The 17,263-nt window shown below is 33.6% G+C and overlaps 4 protein-coding genes across 4 annotated transcripts; 1 reads left to right on the top strand and 3 right to left on the bottom strand.

Annotated features, from left to right (window-relative positions):
* The first annotated feature begins 162 nt into the window (after positions 1 to 162).
* Positions 163 to 3,775, top strand: Tsp_08067 (regulator of G-protein signaling 9). The gene is made up of 16 exons (XM_003373422.1): positions 163 to 201; positions 304 to 435; positions 499 to 560; positions 1,135 to 1,219; positions 1,540 to 1,606; positions 1,665 to 1,771; positions 1,828 to 1,879; positions 1,932 to 1,996; positions 2,070 to 2,146; positions 2,226 to 2,349; positions 2,507 to 2,580; positions 2,702 to 2,818; positions 2,893 to 3,096; positions 3,170 to 3,406; positions 3,470 to 3,610; positions 3,673 to 3,775. The coding sequence occupies exons 1-16, from the start codon at positions 163 to 165 to the stop codon at positions 3,773 to 3,775; spliced, it is 1,686 nt and encodes a 561-aa protein (XP_003373470.1).
* A 912-nt stretch (positions 3,776 to 4,687) lies between these two features.
* Positions 4,688 to 9,200, bottom strand: Tsp_08066 (putative puromycin-sensitive aminopeptidase). The gene is made up of 19 exons (XM_003373421.1): positions 9,093 to 9,200; positions 8,541 to 8,622; positions 8,257 to 8,483; positions 7,953 to 8,060; positions 7,780 to 7,896; positions 7,648 to 7,722; positions 7,463 to 7,559; positions 7,250 to 7,398; positions 7,007 to 7,171; positions 6,816 to 6,920; positions 6,597 to 6,755; positions 6,434 to 6,500; positions 6,217 to 6,353; positions 6,014 to 6,148; positions 5,726 to 5,945; positions 5,438 to 5,580; positions 5,217 to 5,387; positions 4,987 to 5,145; positions 4,688 to 4,879 (listed from the first exon to the last, which is right to left on the bottom strand). Exons 1-19 carry the CDS (start codon positions 9,198 to 9,200, stop codon positions 4,688 to 4,690), a joined length of 2,616 nt encoding a protein of 871 aa, XP_003373469.1.
* Positions 9,201 to 10,299: 1,099 nt separating this feature from the next.
* On the bottom strand, positions 10,300 to 12,883 carry Tsp_08065 (actin-related protein 2/3 complex subunit 1A). Its single transcript, XM_003373420.1, has 13 exons — positions 12,805 to 12,883; positions 12,531 to 12,682; positions 12,329 to 12,434; positions 12,102 to 12,274; positions 11,930 to 12,047; positions 11,764 to 11,863; positions 11,560 to 11,607; positions 11,406 to 11,481; positions 11,231 to 11,334; positions 11,078 to 11,170; positions 10,919 to 11,012; positions 10,661 to 10,681; positions 10,300 to 10,332 (listed from the first exon to the last, which is right to left on the bottom strand). Exons 1-13 carry the CDS (start codon positions 12,881 to 12,883, stop codon positions 10,300 to 10,302), a joined length of 1,197 nt encoding a protein of 398 aa, XP_003373468.1.
* Positions 12,884 to 14,531: 1,648 nt separating this feature from the next.
* On the bottom strand, positions 14,532 to 15,886 carry Tsp_08064 (putative KH domain protein; the record flags this gene model as incomplete). The annotated part of the gene is made up of 3 exons (XM_003373419.1): positions 14,532 to 14,655; positions 14,853 to 15,544; positions 15,811 to 15,886. Coding segments are annotated over 3 exons (892 nt in total), but the record flags the coding sequence as incomplete, so codon positions are not given.
* Between the last annotated feature and the right edge of the window lie 1,377 nt (positions 15,887 to 17,263).

Raw genomic sequence — 17,263 nt, 5'->3', positions numbered from 1 at the left:
TTTTACATTAACGAAATGAGCTGCTTGAAGAAGAACATTCATAATTTTTAAGATAAAATATAAATTTTTATTTAGATTAATTTTTAAAACAATTATGAATTTTAAATATTCCGTTACAAAAGCAACGATACGAATGACGATGTTTGATTACAGTTGTATTTTATGATATTGGATGGCAGTTTCTTACTTAATAAGACCAATGTTTGTTATATTTTTACCTAAGTATTATAATATTCCCAAACATCTTAGCTTATAAAATTGATGCTTTCATAGTTGTCATACTGTATTAAAAATAAACATCAGAGTCTGAATGCATGGCAGTCGTGGACGTATAAACGATGCTTTTCTTTAGTTTTGCATTTGGAGCAGTTGCATCAATTGATTACTGAAATCCAATTATTGGCAATAATGAGTTCATTTCCAATGTTTCGGAAGGTAAATAATCCATTTATTTGTACAGTTTTTTGAAAACTTTTCAAAGTTGAGTTTCTTTTTTAGATGGACGAGCTGTGCATCCAGATGATGAAACCAGATTCAGGGCTTCCAATTAAAGGTCAAAAGTATTTTCGTACGTCAGTTCCATCTTCTTTTACTGGTTAGTATAATTTCATTTATGTTTTTATTTGTAATATTTAATTTGATTTCTAATTTATAAATTTTATCGGCATATTTTTGGTCCTTTTAATACTTTTCACTGTAGTGCATGTTGTTTAGTATATGTTTGAATGCGAAAGCATAATCAGAAATTTCTTTGAGCAACATATGCATCTTCTTGCAACCTGTTTATTTAACATTTGCATGTACTCTTTTTACTGTTTTTTTTCAATAGGAATTTCATAGGTTCATGTAGTAAATGAATAATTTCTGTTGAACGGTTTTCCATTTCACAAAACAAATGGTTGTGATTTATTTATTGTAAACTATGAATAAGGGAAAATGTGTGATGAAATATTGGTTTGTTTTGATGGCAAAATTTCCGACCAATGCTGAAATGTAAAAGTTTTGCAGTTGAGTATTGAGCATTCAGTTTTCGATTTTTTATAATAAGCAAGTGCAATTTTTTGTCATTATCAAGCAGATTTTCCATGTGGATTTGTCTGTTTGTGAGAATTAATCAAACATGATGATATCAAGAATCAGCATCTTTGCGGCATCAGAGAAGCTAGTTGAAAGTTCACTATTGATCAATATGGCTAGTTGTGTGCAGCGCCGAGGAATGGTCTTACTTTGATGATATTTGAAGCATGTAAATCGTTAAATTGGATGTTGCGCGATTGATTTTTCGTTCGCTGCACCAGCTGGCTATGATTTTATTTTTTGATTGAAATTAAATTATTGACTGTTTGTGCAATGATAAAATTCTGGAATATTTGCAATCTAGAATGTTAATCAGATCTTCAATTTTCCAAAATAACTCATGTCATAAGCATTATAATTCTCTCTCAACGTGTTAATTAGAGTGAAATTGCCTTTTAAAAAAATTTTTTATTATATTGCAGATGTGCTTGATTATGAATAAAAAACCGACGCATTTTACAGTTTAATTATGTTTCAGGTAGTGAATTGATCGAGTGGTTGATGACAAATCTGGAAGAAGTTGACCAAGGTGAGCTTCACTCTTTGAAATGGTTTGATGTTGTTGGCATGGTGTTTTGTTTTCTTAGCTGAAGCTTTGCATTTGGCTAATCAACTTTCCGCATTTGGTTATCTGTTCTCTGTTTTTGATGCTAGCGCGCCAGTTAAAGAAGACAATTGTCTATACAGACTTCAAGTATTTGTCTTATAGAAAATGAATTTGGAATTCTGCTGATGACTTTACCTTTTCAGATACCATATTTTTGGCCTTCGAGTAACATGCAACCGGACAGTATTGAATATGGTAAATGTTCATATGTTTGTGTATACAATTATGAATTTATTATTTATTTTAGCAATTTTTCTCAGCAAGCGTCTTTTGAGAAACGAAGAAAAGCATGGTCTGGTTGAATACGAAGCCGTTCGTTGTTTAATTTCAACATATCGTATATGTTCAAACAGTGATCAGTAGTAGTGTTTGAAATTTTTTATAGGAATCTTATCAAAAATTGAGAGAACTGCTTGGTCACATGTGGGATTTTGTACAGTCGCAAGCTGAGATGCAGTTGAAGTATTCTGAATATTCTGAATATTGCCTTTTTTAAACTGCAGTCAGTTGTAAGAACATTATTTTTGAAAATTGTTATTAGACTTTTCAAAGAGAAGAAAAAATCCGAAAAGGTAGTGTTCGATAGTCAAGAAAAAGCGTACTGGCGTATACATCGTCCGCCGGTAGAAGTTCGCTTTTCTCTGCTCGCTTGTTGCTTACTACTCGTGTTTTCAACAATTTATTTAGCCGGGTACTGTATGTTGCATTGAAGAGAGTTATGGAAAGTTGGAGAAGAGGATTAAAAAGAAATGCATAAAAGATTACCAACGAGATGTGAGAAATTATTCAGTTGATTGTTTTCAATTTCTTAAAACTGTTCAGTGTGTTCAGATTGAACGCTTGAAACAAATATTGAAAACGAAACCTTGGTTGAAATCGCCAAAGTCATTGGAAACGTAAGTATTTACAGATGTTGTTGTCTATTTCACTTTTCATCTTCATCATTGCACTGGACCATCATCTTGTATGCTTTGCTTTGCAGCTTATTGCTTTGTGTGAAAAATAACTTTTTTTCAGTCTTGTTTCTTGGTGCGATCAATTCAGCAATTATGATCCAATGTTGACACCGCCACGGGATCCTGGAAATCCTTGGATAGTTGACGATCCGACACTTTGGCAGTTGAATGCCAACAAGTATAAATTGGAATTTTCCTTTAATATATGTTCCGTTTTATTATCAATAACTGCTTTTGCACGTTCTCTTCTAGTGTTGAAGTACCCACGGAAAGACGAGTACGCAGATGGGGATTTTCCATACACGAATTGATCAAAGATCCAATTGGTCGCCAAGTGTTGGAAACATTTCTAGAGTCGGAATTTTCCCAAGAGAATATACGATTTTGGCTGGCTGTTCAAGACCTGAAATACAGTCCGTCGTCTGAAGTCAACGCCAAAGTTGCTGCCATATACAAGTAAGTATTGTTACTGTTTTAAATTTGTTCTTTTCAATTGGCCGGATATCTTATTTTCGTTGTACGTTTGAAGTGAATTTTTGGTCGCCGGTGCCCCGTGTCAAGTTAACGTCGACTCGCAGACGTTGGAAACGGTGACCAAAGCTTTGAAAGATCAAACTGTGCCGTTGCGTTATTGTTTTTCCCAAGCTGAAGAGCACATTTTCATTCTGATGAGCAAAGATTCATATCCGAGATTTGCACGATCAGAAATATATCGTAGCATGCTGGCCGCTGCCCAGCAGCAAGGTTCCAAAAAGCTCGGATGGAGGTGGGATGACTTGCAAAAAGCTTTTATTATTATTTCGTTTAATCAGTTTTTCATTTTCTGCAGAAGCTTCTTGTTCGGTGGCAATCATGGACCGTTGAAAAAGAGTCAGACTTCGAGAACAAGTCCTCAAGGATTTTACAAAAACAGAGATGAAGGAAGCACAGCTAGGTTGCAAAATGTGGTTGACATGACTAAAAAATCCACGTTCGTGCTTCGTATTTTTTTTCTTTTTCTCCAAATTGTATAACATTGAAAATAAATTATAGTTTGGAGCCGGGAGATGCGATCAGTGGAACCCAGCCGAAGAATTCACCGACGTTCACTTGTGATGGTGCGGATTCATTGGATGTGGAAGTGCCATTGAAATAAAATGATGCCGAGCTTGAAGCAACCGTTTGAAAGCTATTAAACATCATTCATTATGTATATAACATTTTGCTTTAAGAGGTTCCTTTATTGTTTTGCGACCTCCTTCAACCGTACATAATCCACTGCTCTTTACACCATACACACGTTGTGTAGTAGTAAGTAGTAGTTCGTCACTTCTTTCTGAATTGATTTTTCAGCAGACTTTCTGACTGACTACTGACGCCGAGTTCAACGATGCTTCTTCTTGTTTCTATCGATTTTTTCTCATCAATCACCACCACAACTGTGCTGTTGTCTTTTTGTCCATTGTGTGCGCGATTCGTTCTTGTTTATATTATGCAAATGATGAAAATTTCCGTTGTTGTTTATTTCATTTCATCAAAATGCCATGCTGAATATATTCTTATTCTTCTTCTTCTTATTATTATTATCATATACCACAGACATTATTGGGAAGAAAAGAACTACAACAAAAGTGATATGGAGAACAACAGAGATAATGATGACCAAACATCATCGCACACAACCATGTCCATCACCCTGAGATGAAATACAATTTCTTTTTCGCACGACCAAAATAAAATAACGAACAATAATCATATATAGTGTGTAGTGAAGTGCAAGATCGGTGATGAAAAAAGCATGGCAACAACAAAAGATCATTTCACACAAATGAACACTGTCTGAAATAGAGGGGGAGGAGACAGAGAGAGGGAGGGATACGGAAAAAACCAACACCATCTTTACCTAAAAAGCAACTTTACGATAATGAATGCAACACGTCGGCCAAAGAAAGATTCAACTCTTCTCCTAAGCATTCGACAGCAAAGCAAAGCAAACGTGGGAAAACAATTGCTACCGGTGTTGTAGTTGCAGCTTCATTGAAATTATTATTAAGCCTAGTTTCGCCGTTCAGAAGCCCTTTTCCATTAGCCATCGTTCAACGGAAGGCAAATTCCGTTCCAGAAACTTCGCATTCACTTCGACGCACTCCAACGCCTGCTTGAAACGCAACTCACTGCCGACAGTGATCAAATTGACACCCCGGCAAAAGTCTTCCATCTCTTTCGCTTTCACCATGCAACATTGACGAGAAAACAACGACTACAATTAATTGATGTGAAAGAACAATATAAGCAAATCAACCGAACACAGTCAAACCAACTAAATTTGCATAAGTGAAGAGGAAAAGAAAAAAGTAAAACACAAACATCAATGATGTAGATGAACAAACAGCTACTCGTGTAGCCACACTTGTGCACGATGTTCTGGATGTTGTCTTTGAAAAATTCCCAAGCGACGGCGTTGTTTTCCGCAAACCGCCTCACGCCGAAATACACACGATACATATCTTGGAGGAGAACTTTGTCCTGAGCATCATGAAAAATAAGCCAAGAATGCCAATATTTGGGATATGCAAGCAAAATGAACAACAACAAACGCCTACCGTCAACGTCAGTTCAAGCACTTGTTTCACCAAATTCAACTCCGGCGATTGGCCCATGGCCATCAGGCATTGTTCGCGAATTTCAGACGAACTGCTGCTTTCGTAAATGAGACGCAGCTTCTGAAAACCCGGCTCACCGCCGAACTGTGCAATGAGCATGAAAAACTACAAAGCACAACTGCAATTGGATTTCGACAATCATACAAACCGTATACCATCTGACGCAGATCTGCATTTCGCCATACGCCGTCAAGCAGAAAATTGTCCACTTCTTGAATGGCCATCTTCACCACACCCTGGTGACCGTATTCGCCCATGCGACGAATAATGATCGGCCGCAAAAGTTTCGTCGTGTGAGCTGTATAGCATAGATAAATGGATGGATGGATGGATAGATGGTTGAACGATTATTTCTTGACTCGGTCAGTATTTTTGCTTACTAATCCACTTTTGCACTATTTGCAAAATGGGAAAAAAGAAAAAAAAGGAAAATTTCCAATTACCTTCACCCGACGATCCAACCACGCCCAAACGGTTGAACACTTGCTCGTACAACGGTATCATTGCCGCTTTGAACCTACCGTACAGTGGTGTTCTTTGTAAACAATTGTCCATGAAAATCACCGCACGGTCAATTTCCATCCAAACATTATAATCAGTTTCATTTTTGAAACTGTCCAACATGTTCAAATACTGATAAACCGTCGTATAGCCAGCGGTCACCTAGAACAATTTCCAAACAAACAAACAGTAAACAACAACAACAACAACAACAATAGTTTGAAAGTTACAAAAGCAAAACTGTCAGCACACAAACTGAATCGATCAGCCTCGTCGAGCACTTTCGCCTCTACGGCAGGAAGCAACATTCGCAACATCTCATCACTGTACTTGACACGATAAAATCCGGAATAGTTGTGATTGATCTACAAAGAAATATCACATAAAATTATAATAAAACTTTCCAAACAAACTTCAATCATTGATATATCACTTTAATAAATTGATTGGCATCATTGGTTTGTTCGCCCATTTCAAAACAACCACTACGTTCATTCAACAAGTAATAATGAATAGCCTTGCCGGAATCACTGATTGAAATTGGAATTTGCCACAGTGAATTATTTTCATCTAAAAATAATTGGAAAATAATATCATTCAAAAAATTAATATACGCATATTTATTAAAAATAATAACTTGCCTTCAGAACCGTCAGCTAAAAATCGTTTTTGAGAAAACAACAACCTTCTCGTTCCATTCACTTTCTCCATTGACACCTAATAAATAGTTAAAAACTACATATACATGCATAAGCAACATTTGAATGAACAAAAGTTGAGGAATCATTTAAAAACATATATATACATATATACCTCCACCATTGGAAAACCAGTTGTCTGGGTCCAATTGAAAGCCATTTTCATCAAACACTTGCCTTTGGAGACACTCTCCAACATTTGAATCAAATTTTCCATTGTAGCACACTGATAGGAATATTTTCGCAAATACAATTGCAAGCCTTTGTAAAATTGCTAAAATTCAAAGATGCAATGGTAAAAATTATCACTTGCAACAAACGTCAACCAACCAACCTCCTCGCCCATATAGTCCTTCCACATCTTGATCACACAAGCAGCTTTTGAATACGAAACAGCATCAAAAATAGAATCAATTTCTTCCGGATCAGAAATTTCAACCTGAAATATTATCCCAAGTAGCAACAGTAGTTCAAGTTCAAGAGAAACAACAATAATATGAAATCTGAACAACACGAAAGCACAACCTCAATTGCATGGCTACTGCGCAATGCATCCATGGCCATCGCGTATGAAATGTGATCGGTTACAAACTGTCCCCAAATGCCAAACTCTGGGAATATGTGATCAACGCAAATGTTCTCCATTAGAGTTGCAAAGCCTTCGGTTAAAAACAAAAACGTCCACCATTCCTGGGAAAAAAGAAGAAATATATGTATATATACATATTTGCACTCTGCAATCCAAAATTTGCATATTAATATTATTACAATTGTGACCAAATTTCCGAACCACATGTGCGCAATTTCGTGTGCAACTGTCAGCGCAATGTTCTGTCGCACTCGAGCAGAAGTGACGCCACTTTTGAGAAGAAGGCATGATTCACGGTATGTGACCAAGCCCCAATTTTCCATAGCTCCTGTAAAGATCAACACGTGAAATATATACATGCATCGGCGAAGAAGCTTCGAACAACAACTGACCGGCTTCGAAGTTCGGAATACCGACCAGATCCAATTTCGGCAGCGAATATGGAACTTGAAAAATATTTTCATAGAATTTCAAAGCAGAAATCATCACCTGAAAAATCAAGTAAAAATATTTTTAAAAAATATATGGACAGCATCTAATAGTAGTTGTGAATAATAGAAATAAAATAAATTCGCACATCCAATGCAAAAAGGCCTTGATTCGACTTGCCAGGAACGGTATAAACCCGGCAAACAGTATTGCCGACGGTTTTCTAAAAATTACAAAAACAGATAATGAAAAAAAAGAAATAAAATATGAAAAAACATACTTCCACAAATTCTAGTTTACCAATGACAAATGCCAATAAATATGTAGACATCACTGGGGATTTCTGAAATTCAAACATCTTCCACCCAGGTTCATTTTCAGTCACTTTTTCCACCGGCTATAAATGCAAAGCATCAGCTGAAAAAGTTTTGAGTGGAAAATAATTTTAATTACCATGTTAGAAATTGCCGTCAACTGTTCTGGAACCGTCAAAGCGACGGTAAATGTGGCCTTATATACCGGTTCATCCCAACAAGGTAGAACACATCTAGCATACCTAGACTGAAACGAGCAAAAATCAAATTTAATAGAACAGAATGTTTTATTTTATCAAACGAAGTTCAAATAAAATTCCAATAACAAAACATTTTCATTTATTATAATAACTCTTACTTAAACAATTTTTTAAAAGATGAAACTACTTACTATACCAAAATTTAGTTTAAAAAATTACAGTAAAACAGTTTATGCTACAAACATTTTTAACAAAGCCATTCCCTTTCATACTCACTTCAAATTGAGTAACAAGAAGCGTGAACGGCTTTTCATCTTCAACAGTACATTTGTACAACCCTTTCAGCGTATCCTTTATGATACCATTATATGTCAAATGCAACTTTCCAAGCTGAGGTGCTATCGTCTCTGGAAGTGCCATTTTTGCGGTCCCAAAATGCTCATCATAACTGACGTCCAACTTTTCATAAGCTGAACGAAAATTAATATTATTAAAGTAAAACCACCGTTTGAAATAAAGCACATTACTTTTTTTCTGAAGTACCAAAGTCGCATCAGTGATTACGAGTTCACTGCTGTTCAGGGTAATACTGTTCACATTGCTGAAGATCTAAAATCAAACCAAATAGTATCACAGACCTGTTACAAAATGCATAAAATAAACTGAGATGTAAAGAAATCAAATAAATAACCATATAAACAAGAATGATACTTTCAATACAATATATACTACTTGCAAAATATCACACATACTCATATATATTCATTCACCTTATTCACTTACAATTTTACGAACTTCAAGAGTTAATCAAATTCAAATTACGTTAATAAAACAAACACTGATGACAATAAAATAAAATAAAATAAAATGTTTATTATATCAATTCATCATCAGTATAAACCATATTGAATAAGTGTAAGAAACTTTAACAGTCGGCTTTTAGTTAACTGTTTAAGTTGCTGTTAAATAAACGTTATTGCCATTAACTGTTAAATATTGCTAAATTGTTAACTATAAACGGTTAAACACTGATAAAATAAATAAACTATAGGAAATGAGTAAAGAACCAATTTCCTTACTTCTATATCAATGGAAACTTTGGCTGTAAAATTCGTCTCAAAAATCTTCAGCCACAAGTCATAATGTTTGGGTTTGACAGAAGGTGGTAAACGTTCATAAGCAGTCATATTTTCCAAAATTCGTTCGACTCACACAACGCGCTAGCAATTCCCACGGTTAAGAACGCAATAGAAGCAATATAGACAATAATATATGGGCAATACAGTATAAACACTACAAAAATCTGATCGAAGGATAAACATTACGAAGATTGCTACAGATATTCATGTGTAAATAAATGAATTTATTTATTAAACATTAATGTATTTAAGATAAAAAATTAAATTATAGGCAATTTACATTATTAGATTACAAAAGTGTTCAAGTAAATTTTTACGTGGCTACAAAATTCAACAATCAAGTACAAAATTCATCGACAATTCGACATTCTAATACTAATAAATAATAAGTAATATAAACAAATGGATAATAAATTTTTAATTTACTAGCATAATATAAGATAAACATCCACAAACTGTATTTCAAAATAATAAATTGTACTTTATTTCCATTTAAAACTGTATATTGCCCTATTAAAATCAATTTTTACTTGAATGAAATCAATTTTCACGTATAAAATGTACTATTTGAAATTTGAAAGAAAAAAAAGGAACAAATTTCCTTCGTCTGTTATTAATCTTCTATTTTCAGTTATGGAAAGATCCCTGAAGACTTTCACCTGTTTCACAGTTTTACTAAAATTTAAAAGAAAAAACTTCAATTATTCGAAATTAAAAGAACATTTTTTTTCAATAAACATTTATTACTTCTTCATATCTATAATGGAAGAGTAATAATTCTTCCCTTATAAAAACTGAACAATGGAGTATAAATATTTTCGCACGCTTCACATTGGTTCTCTTGAATGAAACAACTGCCAAATAACCAAACGTCTGTGTTCTGATAGAAATTGGCAATGATTATCGATTATAGAAATCAGTTGCTGTTGAGCTCATAGAACAACAATGTGCAATGTAAAATTTCAACTACACTACGAAATATGATCCTGAATAGCAAAAGTGAAATAATATAAGCTAATATTAACGCCAATGATAAGTTGAAACGTAAATAAAAAAATAATAAACGCAAAACGGTTGATCCAGTGTTTGTTCTGCTTTACCAATCAACAAACATGCATCATCTTTCATTTTGTTCAGTTGTAGCGATTCAAAGGCCTACCGATGAATTGGCTTTCAGCTTCTGAAACAAAAACCATAAATATTATTATATAATCCAGATTGGAAAATGTTAATAACTAAACACTAGGTTACAAAATACACATCGCAGTCCATTATTATTAGTAAAAACAAATCGTCAAGCTGACACTAGAAACTCTCAAGTCCATAATTACAAGACAATAAAATATTAGTTTCAAATTTTCATGCCTACAATAAAAAAAATTCTATACATATGTATATATAAACGAGTATTTGTGTCTGTCTGCATCTATATATTGGTATGTCAAGCAACTAGCAAACACTAGAAAATGTTTTAACATCTCTAATATTCAAATCTCGTGCTATTTTACCTGACAGAAGTGTACAGTTTCCTACAATGAAATAAAAACAAAATTATTAATTAAAAAAGCAAGACAAAAGATTTTTTAATTAGCTCATAATTCACAATGAAATTCCTTCTAAAATACACTCTCAAAACTTTACCATTTATAGTCGAACAGATTTAATAGTTAAATCTGCACTGCGTGAAAAATTTTCTAATAGGAAATTTTATTAGAAAAAGTAAAATAAAATAAAAAGCATTTAATTAAACGACATAGTTTGCTCACATTTGCGTCCCAAAGTATCAACAATCCATCGTAAGCAGCAGAACTAAATACAGATACATTGCCAGTACGATCAGTAGTGTGTGGACGAATTTGACTAAAAATTAATAAATAAAAATTAATGATGAATTCAATGCGACAAGCTGCTAATAATAACAATACGTGATAGCACTTTGATGGAGAGTTTTCAGATGAATATCATTGTCATTGGACGAATCTGCTCGACTTTCCAAATTTTTGAACATCACCATTGGACTGAAAAATAAAACATTGATTAAGAAAAAATTCAACAAAAAAAGCATCAAATATTTTCACCTCATCGGGGCAGATTTCTTCGTCGATGGTAAATCCAGATTACAAACGAATTCCAAGTTTGCGTCTTTGTTCACACGATAAAGCACTGGGAAACAATTGAAGCCCTGAAAATTGCAAAAAATTAAAAACAAAATATTGCTCAACTGTTCATTTGGATATTATACTGCAAACTCACTCCGGCAACTATTTCATCGTTGTTAAGCCAAATTACAGATGAAAAGGGTAAAAACGGAGTCTTCAAAGAAACCATTCTGTATGAAAAAATCATAAATATAAAAAAAGAAACAGAAAATGAAAATTATTTAAATAAAATATGTTTACCTTCCTACTTTGGGTGACTTTTTCGTCGATTCTTCAGAACTGAAAAATTGGCAAAACTGAACAACATAATAATAATAATGAATGTACCAAGCGATGAATTCATGCCAATAAGATTTCTCAAAGATTGCAAAGAAAAATGATAAATTCAATTTTGAAAGAAAAAAGTTAAAAGAAAAAAGCTATTAATTAATTAATCAACTGAAGAAACAAACCTCTTGCCACGAGAATCGACCATATAGATGGTGGAATTGTGACTGACCCAACATAGTCGGTCTCCGCTGGGTGAAAATTTAACAGCATTAATCCAAGACACTTGAAATTAGCAATATGAAAACAATTTAAAAAAAATATAATGCATTTTCAAATAATATAAATTACTGTTGTGACCAGTATATTCGGCCAGAAGAGTGCCAAATGGTTCGTTTTTAACCGACCAGCAGCTACCAATAGGCTTGTCACCGTCCAATTCTTTCATATAAGCGGAATAAACTCTAGTCTAAATCAAGAAAGGATATAGTAGAAATAAATAACATTGCTCGCATTTATATACTCGAAAATCCATTCCACCAACGGCTAGGAGAACATTGTTCGGATGCCAGTCAACCGATGATATCATCGAATAAATTTGCTTTCGTATCGGTTTGGCGACCCACCAGTCCGTTTCTTTAACATAAGAACATACGGCAACCACTTTCGAGCAACTTCCAATTGCAAATTTCGTTTCTGAAACATCAACACAAATATTCTATTGAAACAGCAATACAAAAATTAACATACCCGATGGAGACCATTTCACACAAGTAGCTGCCCGATAAAGCCGCGCTACAACACAACTGAAAATCCATTTTTCCCCATTGTAATTATACACATAAGCAGTTTTGTCCTAGAGAAAAACAAAAAAAAATTAATTAAGATCATTTTAAAATTAGTCGATTTGCCAACATGGGAAATGGTAATTTGAAAGAAAAAAAACCTATACCTGAGCGCAGGTGACGATACGATTTGTCTCTGGAGCCCAATCGATCCCAGTGACGCGTAAATTGTGATCTTTGAAAACGTCAGTCCTAACCCAATCTCCACACTTCAGTGCATAGATGAACACTTCGTTAGTGTTCGATGAAACAGCAACTTCTTCAAATGGAAAAAACTTCAATTCATTAATTTATTCATCATAAAATAGAAAACATAACAAAAAAGTCATATTAAACAAAATAAAAACACAAATAATAATGCATGTTTCGATAGAAGTTTACTTGTTCGATCTTTGTTAAATGCGTAGCAACTGATCAAGCCAATGTCCAAGTGAATTTTCTCCAAACCTGAACAGTCCATCTCTAAAATGAATAATATTTATAGGAAAAAAAATAAAGAAAAAAAAACAAGCAGCTTCACGAAATATTTATTCCCATTTTTATACAAATGAAGTGAATATCAAAATGAACAACAGATAAAATAGAACAAAAGTTTTGAGGAAGAAAAAATGAGTCAGACAAATCAGTTATACTGTAGAATTTCACGATCAATTTCCAGTTGATGGTAAATTTTGATGATATATTCTTTGAAAAAATAATAAAATGAAATGGTGATATTAATTTTGAAAATAAAATCTTTACAATCACAATTATTTCATCGGTCAATGAAGAAGCAACAGAAACGTTCGATCATACTGTTTGCGTGGTTAATTTAAGTTTTTCGTTTTTCTTGTTTCAAACACATTCTCCAATGCAGCTCATAATTGGAAATATTTTTTTTCTCCTTTTCACATTTCAACTTATAATTTTGTTATCTTTGCTTTTTTTTCATTATGCGACAAATATGAAAATTTTTAATTCTAGCATCGGCCGGTTGTTGTCCATAGCCAAGTTCATCGTCTTGCCCAACGTGGACATCTTTTTCCGTTCCCAGCCTGAGCTACATTGACATGAATAAAAGAGTAGAAAAGTATGTGAATTCAAAATTAAAAAAAAACTCAACTGTTATACGATCAAAAAATAAAAAATATACTGTTGATTATCAAGAATATACACGATTGATACGGTAGCGTTGAAGTGAAAGTTGAAAGAAAAAAAATATTAACATGCAGATGTTTTTATTTGTTTCTATTTAGATATGAATAGATGATGCGAATAAGAGGAAGAATAGTTTAACATTTGTGTTATGAATGTATATGTTTTTTTCATATTAATTTTTGATGAATTTGAATTTTCAATCACTTGAATAGAGAAGAGTAAAATAAGTTGCATTTTTTTTATTAGTTTCGTCGAGTTTATTTTATCGGCATTTTATTCGAACGGTGATCGAATAGTTGTGATGACGTCAGCACAAGCAGGTCAAAATGGCCGTCAAAAAATTGATCGAATTTTATCGTTTTCGGCCGATTACGAATCGCAACTTCGCGGCCGACGTTTCACAAACCGGTTTTCTACGCGTCAAATTCACCTCAAAATTATGATAATTTTTCTTCGACATCAGAATAAGGGGAAAAGATCAAAGTGGAAATATTGTTTGAAATTTGTCGAACCGGACGAAGTGAAAATTTAACCCACCACTGGCAAATTCAAAATCCTACTGTAATGTTATTGTTCATTTCAACTGTGTTACGTCAGCATAAATTCTATTTTAACTTTTCAACTTTTTGTTGACAAACTATTTTCTGTATTCGAAAGCAACTTTTACACAATCAAAATAATTTTTAAAAAATTTTAAAATTAACAACCAAATTATTCAACAATAGAAAATTTTCACAATTGTCAGAATTTTTCTGGATTTTCAATTTTCAACAATTACAAACACGCCACAGCCGCGTTATTTGTCTGTGACTTTTCGCCTGTTGGTCGTTGACAAATTGATACGCGGGCGCGTGGGCGTCGAAATCACAAAATTACGGAAAGCATAATTTGAACTTGACAATTCGAAACTGTATGTGCATTTTTTCAAATTCTAAACAAAAAAAAACACAACTCATAATTATAATTAACTTTTATTCGAACAAATCAAATTGATAATCAGTGATCGCTAATACTACGTAAATTTTCATCATGTGAAATTGAATTGAATCAATGATATTCATCAGTGAACGATGAAGTGAATGATAATGAAAACTACTACATGATACAATTCGGATAAAAGAAATCAGTGAAATTTATATATAATTAGATGAAAATTAAGCAAATGGTGATGGGTCGTTATTCAAATAACGGATCAGTAGATAATGGGTTTGTCGACTTCATTCTGGTTCGCTAAAAATAAGAAAAAAATTAATAATCAAAATTAATATTGTAACGCATTAACAATTACTTACTCTCCGTCGGAAGAATCGAACGATTTAGCTGTATATTCTGTTTCTTCATCGGTATTCTCGTTTTCTACCACAATCCTGCATTCATTGGCACCAGCGAAATTTCTCCGATTAGGTTGAGGCATCATACGGGGAAATGTGCGACAACCCCGTCTAACAGCCTGTTCAGCAAGTTGATTCAAAGAAACTTCGCAGTTTTCATCCTTCACAACGTACTGAATCGCTTCGATGGCTTTTCCAATTCTCCAATCAACCACACCCTGAAAATCTTCGGAGATGATGTCAATGTTCAACACACTCTGTGCCACGCTCGATAATACAAGTCTGCATCCACTGTAACGTGACATCGCCCGAATCGTGCTGCCGGCTGGTCCGATAATTCGACTAGCCACGTTGAATGGATACACGTTGGTCATAATCGTCATCCTCGCCTGCCTTCTAATAAAGTATCCCCAAGGGATTGGTGGCTGCGGGATCCTTTTGAAAAGCTCAGGTAAAAATTCTTCACTAATCAGGCGTTCCATAGCTACCGACCGCAGTGCAGGATTTCGATATCCACTCAGCACGTCGATTAGCTCTTCGCTACGCCTGAGCAACTGTTGGAAACGTTCGCGCGAAAACATTTTTACAACTTTAAAAACAACCGCACGGCACGAAAACAACTCATAAACTAACGAACGTTTTCCTTGAGCAACCTTTAAATACACATATCAGTGATTTAATTTACGGTAGCTCATTTCACGAGTGCAATTTACAACCTGAGCATAACAAAAAACTTTAAATTTACCGTATCTACTTAATTATTATTAAGATAATTTTTGTGATTAAAATTTTTCAGTTTGCATAATTAAGTATAATTACACGTAGAAAAGTGAACAATTTTTTTAACTTTTCAAATTAATTCAATAAAATAGAAAATACTGCTCGTCTTATACTAGTGCAACGTTTCTGATCAACTTACGATGAAAACGTCGGCCACTGCATTTTTCTGTTTTTGTTCATCATTCTTACAACTCGATGAAAACTGGCAGTCCACACTGAAAATTGAATGTTATATGAGTTTAATAATTTCACCACTGTTAAATCGTATGGAATAATGATAACAGAATATTGGTCACAGTTCGAGACGCTTACTTACAATTGTTGATAGTAAATTATGAATGTCTCGCACTTTTTTCCACTGATCAGTTCTTCCTTGAATAGTTGAAATTTCAGTCAAAATATCAATATGAGATATGTAATCGCACATATTTTGTTATGATTATGCAAATTGCCGTGAACGATATACATCAGCAGGAAATAGATGGAAAACTTTTGTCCATGTTTAATTTCAAAATATTGTAATCAATACAAGTATGAAAGTGGTATTTTTTTCATCGTTAAGTATTTTATTTATAATTCAATTTATTTTCATGAAACTTTATCTTGAAATTGGTTCCCATTCTTGCAGTATTCAACAATTTCGTGATCATGTTATGTTTATGGTTTCAGTGTGGATCAAAACAGAATTCATCTTTTTGAATCTTAATGATGAATGTTGTCAATGAGGTTTGAAATAAGAAAGGAAAATGCAAAACCGATCATGAATTACAAATCACCTTTTGCCATTCGGCACCTATGCCAACTTTCCGCGTAACCCATTAGTTGAAAATAATTATTTGCTGTACCATTGATATTGTCCTTTGATATCATTTTTAATGAACATAAATTCTTATAGCTCGTAATATTTTTGAATTAAACTTATTATATTTTTTTTTGGTAATCTGTATTACAGTGATATTTTATTCTGTTCTTCTTGATTATTCTTTTCTTCATTCTGTAGTTCAAAAGTGGAGACGCGTCATTGTATCCGTTGATGTTGTCTGTCGCGTTTTCACTGCTTCTCCAAAGTGAAACGATGAACAGATCTTTGCAAGCTATTGAATATATTCTACAACTGAATTTAAACATGTAGAATAAACTTTTCTATCTATAATTTTTTTCAAGGTTAGTATAAGTATTATGTTTTGTTTAATAAATATTATGATTTCTATTCAGCCGTCTGTTTTGACAGCAACGGTAGGATATTTATGGCAGAAGGGCAGAAGGAGCAAAATTAACGATTTCACCACAATAACACCAATATCACTCGAAATTCAGCATAGGAAGGGGAGAACTTTTGCATGCGCAATTATAGTTCATGAGTTTGTGTTTTAAGTATACTGTTGTATTTAAATTTATAGCATCTTGTAAAGAAGAAGTGGTTAATCCACAAAGTCAATACACAAAACAAAATAATCCAATAAAACATAAAGAAACAAAATAATGATAAAAATAAGATTCCTATTGATCCAACAAACTCATCCGTGGATCACAAACTCAATATTTCGTGCATGGCTTTTCGGTCACGAGAATAATTCGCGATGGGATCACCG

Source organism: Trichinella spiralis (genome assembly GCF_000181795.1).
Source record: "Trichinella spiralis strain ISS 195 chromosome Unknown Scfld6, whole genome shotgun sequence".
Taxonomy (NCBI): Eukaryota; Metazoa; Nematoda; class Enoplea; order Trichinellida; family Trichinellidae; genus Trichinella; species Trichinella spiralis.
This window is presented reverse-complemented; position numbering and strand designations above follow the sequence as displayed.